Source organism: Microtus ochrogaster, linkage group LG5 (assembly GCF_000317375.1).
Source record: "Microtus ochrogaster isolate Prairie Vole_2 linkage group LG5, MicOch1.0, whole genome shotgun sequence".
NCBI classification, from domain to species: domain Eukaryota; kingdom Metazoa; phylum Chordata; class Mammalia; order Rodentia; family Cricetidae; genus Microtus; species Microtus ochrogaster.
The window spans coordinates 40,432,598-40,435,388 of NC_022031.1; the positions used below are offsets into that span (position 1 = coordinate 40,432,598).

Consider the following 2,791-nt stretch of genomic DNA (forward strand, 5'->3'; position numbering starts at 1 on the left):
TCAGTGGTTAAGAGCATTGCCTGCTCTTCCAAAGGTCCTGAGTTCAATTCCCGGCAACCACATGGTGGCTCACAACCATCTGTAATGAGGTCTGGCCTGCAGATATACACACAGACAGAATATTGTATACATAATAAATATTTAAAAATAAATAAATAAAAAATCATATGTATAAAATAAATTTCTTTTTAAAAAAGGGAGTATGTCACAATGAGGATGTCAACAGATGGAAGCAGGGGTATTAAAGAGACCGCTGCCCGGTTCTGTCAAAAGAGAACAAGTGCTTGAACGTGGGGAGACAAAGGAATCAGCAGGCAAAAGATCTGGAACAAATCAGATCCAGTGGCTCAAGACCCGTGAGAGTTGGGCGAAAAGTGGCATAGATAGCCATCAAGTTCTGGCTCACATGCATCCTCAGGAAGAATATGTCTGCCCAGCAAACTCAACCTGAAATCCTGCAGTAACGAGATCATGCCTCTGTCAGCTCCAAGGATTTAGAGCCAAGATGAGCGATGGGTGACGGTGCCAGCGTTCCTTAGACTAGGGCCATTTTCCTTGTGAGGTGGGTCAGAACATGGCAGGTAGCAGGCATAACCCTTCAACCTGGGAGAGAAGAAGCAAGAACACAGCCCTGGCTCTGGAGCTGGAAAGCATCTTGGAGAACTGGAAAGACCCGTTATGCTCTGGAGACAATTTAGGTCGCCCTCTGACAGTTATGGGGAATGGTTATTTTTTCTCACTGGTGAAACCAAAGGCTCCCACCATTACCTGAACATTTGGTCTGTTTCTTTTAGTTGCTCCTTCAAATGCCAAATACGACAGAGAGGCTGGCTCACTCCCTCCAACATCAACTTTGAATATATCTCCAGATTTAGCGATCACTATGCCAATCACATGGTCTCCTTTCACCGGTACATACTACAAAACAGAATGAAAGAACAACCATAAACAGCACGAATACTACTATAAAATACCTCCAACAAGTTTTATCAAGGATACTCAGGTGGGTCTCAACCAATGCTCCCAGCTCAAACTCTTCAGTAGCTGGAAGTTCAAAATCGGCCCGCACCAGTCCAACTTTGTAGCTTCTAATCCGGGGTTGACCTGGGTCAGGTTTCACACTTCAGCATCTTTATACACCCGGTGGCACGTCCATTAGACATTTCCTATGTGAAGGCTCTTACTCTACGAGAAATTTAACTCCCTGTGATTTAGGCCATTGCAACTGGGACTCCAAACGGCAAGCCTGCTGCTTCCTACTCTTGAGCCTTTTTCTCCTTTCGCCCTTCTCAGGATGTGTTTCTCCTGTGGTTCCTCTAAAGAAGACGCACAGAAGGACCTAGAGGCGAGCGCGGCTCTAGGCTCGTCTTAACCTCTCCTCCCACTCGCAGGGAGTCTTCCCGGAACTAGGACTCCGTTTCGCAGCGGCACTGCCTCTCCGAGTATGCTCACCCGCTTCTGTTGAGAGTCCACCCAGTAAACGCCACCGCTGCCTCCTCCGGGCTCCTTGTGACGCAGGCGTCCACACTTGGTGACCAGCAGGCGGTCCCCGCAGCGTCGCAAACCCGGGCCACAAACGACGCGCAGCCGCGGGCGCGCCCCCGCATTGAGACGTAACTGCTGCTCCCCGGCGCCGCCGAGGCCGTCTACGTCGTGGTGCTCCGGCAGCACCAGCTCCTCCCCAGGGAGGACCACCTGATTCAGCACTTTGTGTGCTGCCCGCGCCTGGCAGCGGGCCACGGAATCCGCCGTAACCGACAGTACTTCGGCCATTGCGGGAGTCGTCGCAGCTTCCGGTAGTCTACTTCCGCTTCCGCATAAACTAGCCCACCCACCAGGGTTATCCCTTTCCGGTGGTTGTGGTCTTTTCAAATTAGACCTAAGCCAACCAACTAGTCCCTACAGCTCGTAAGTACTTCTCCCCCTCCCCGTACAGGCGCGACTGTACTAGCAGCTCACCCATCCTGTGTTCCATCGAGGGTGGGTGAAAGAAACCCTCCGCTGGCCAGGCGGTAGTGGTGCATGCATCCTAACACTTGAGAGGCCGAGGCAAGCGGATATATGTGAGTTCGAGGCCAGCTTATGCTACAAGACCTGGTTCCTGGACAGGCTCCAAAGCTATGAAGAAACCCTGTCTCGAAAAACAAAACAAAACAAACACATAGAAAAGAAAAAGAAGCCCGTTGCTGGAGTCCGTTTGGAGCTCTCACATCCTGTGTCTGGTCTTTGGCTTAGTATCAACATGGGTGCTGGAACTGAGGGCCTCCAGGAATAGAACATGAGCTAGGTTTGGGGGCTTTACCTTTCTATTCTGCCTACAGAAAGGTAGTTGAAGTTTTAACTAGGAAAAAGTTTTTTCAAAATATAACTTGTTTGGTCGTTGCCACCAATTTAACTTGCGTAAAAAAGAAGAAAAAAAGAACAACAGTAGGGGCTGGAGAGATGGCTCAGTGGTTAAGAACACTGGCTGCTCTTCAGAGAACCCAAGTTCAATTCCCAGCACCCACATGGAAGCTCACAACTGTCTGTAATTCCAATTCCAGGAGCCTGACAACCTCACACAGACACATGTACAGGCAAAATACCAGTGCATATAAAATAAAAATATTTAAAAAGTACAACAGTTGTCAGCTATAGTTCGAATCATTTGTAGCTCACAGTATCTAATAGATATGTGTATTAATGTAATTAATAATGAAATAGTAGGCGGGCGGTGGTGGCGCACGCCTTTAATCCCAGCACTCGGGAGGCAGAGGCAGGCAGATCTCTGTGAGTTTGAGACCAGCCTGGT

General features: G+C 49.1%; 1 protein-coding gene across 1 annotated transcript in view; it reads right to left on the minus strand.

Moving 5' to 3' along the window:
• Positions 1-1,791, minus strand: part of Exosc3 (exosome component 3) — a 5,449-nt gene extending 3,658 nt beyond the window's left edge. The window contains exons 1-2 of the mRNA XM_005362125.2: positions 1,453-1,791; positions 769-918 (exon numbers count right to left, since the gene is read on the minus strand). Coding sequence (XP_005362182.1) covers positions 769-918; positions 1,453-1,773 — 471 coding nt within the window. The 5' untranslated portion in view covers positions 1,774-1,791. The remainder of the gene's footprint in view (positions 1-768; positions 919-1,452) is intronic.
• Positions 1,792-2,791: the final 1,000 nt, after the last annotated feature.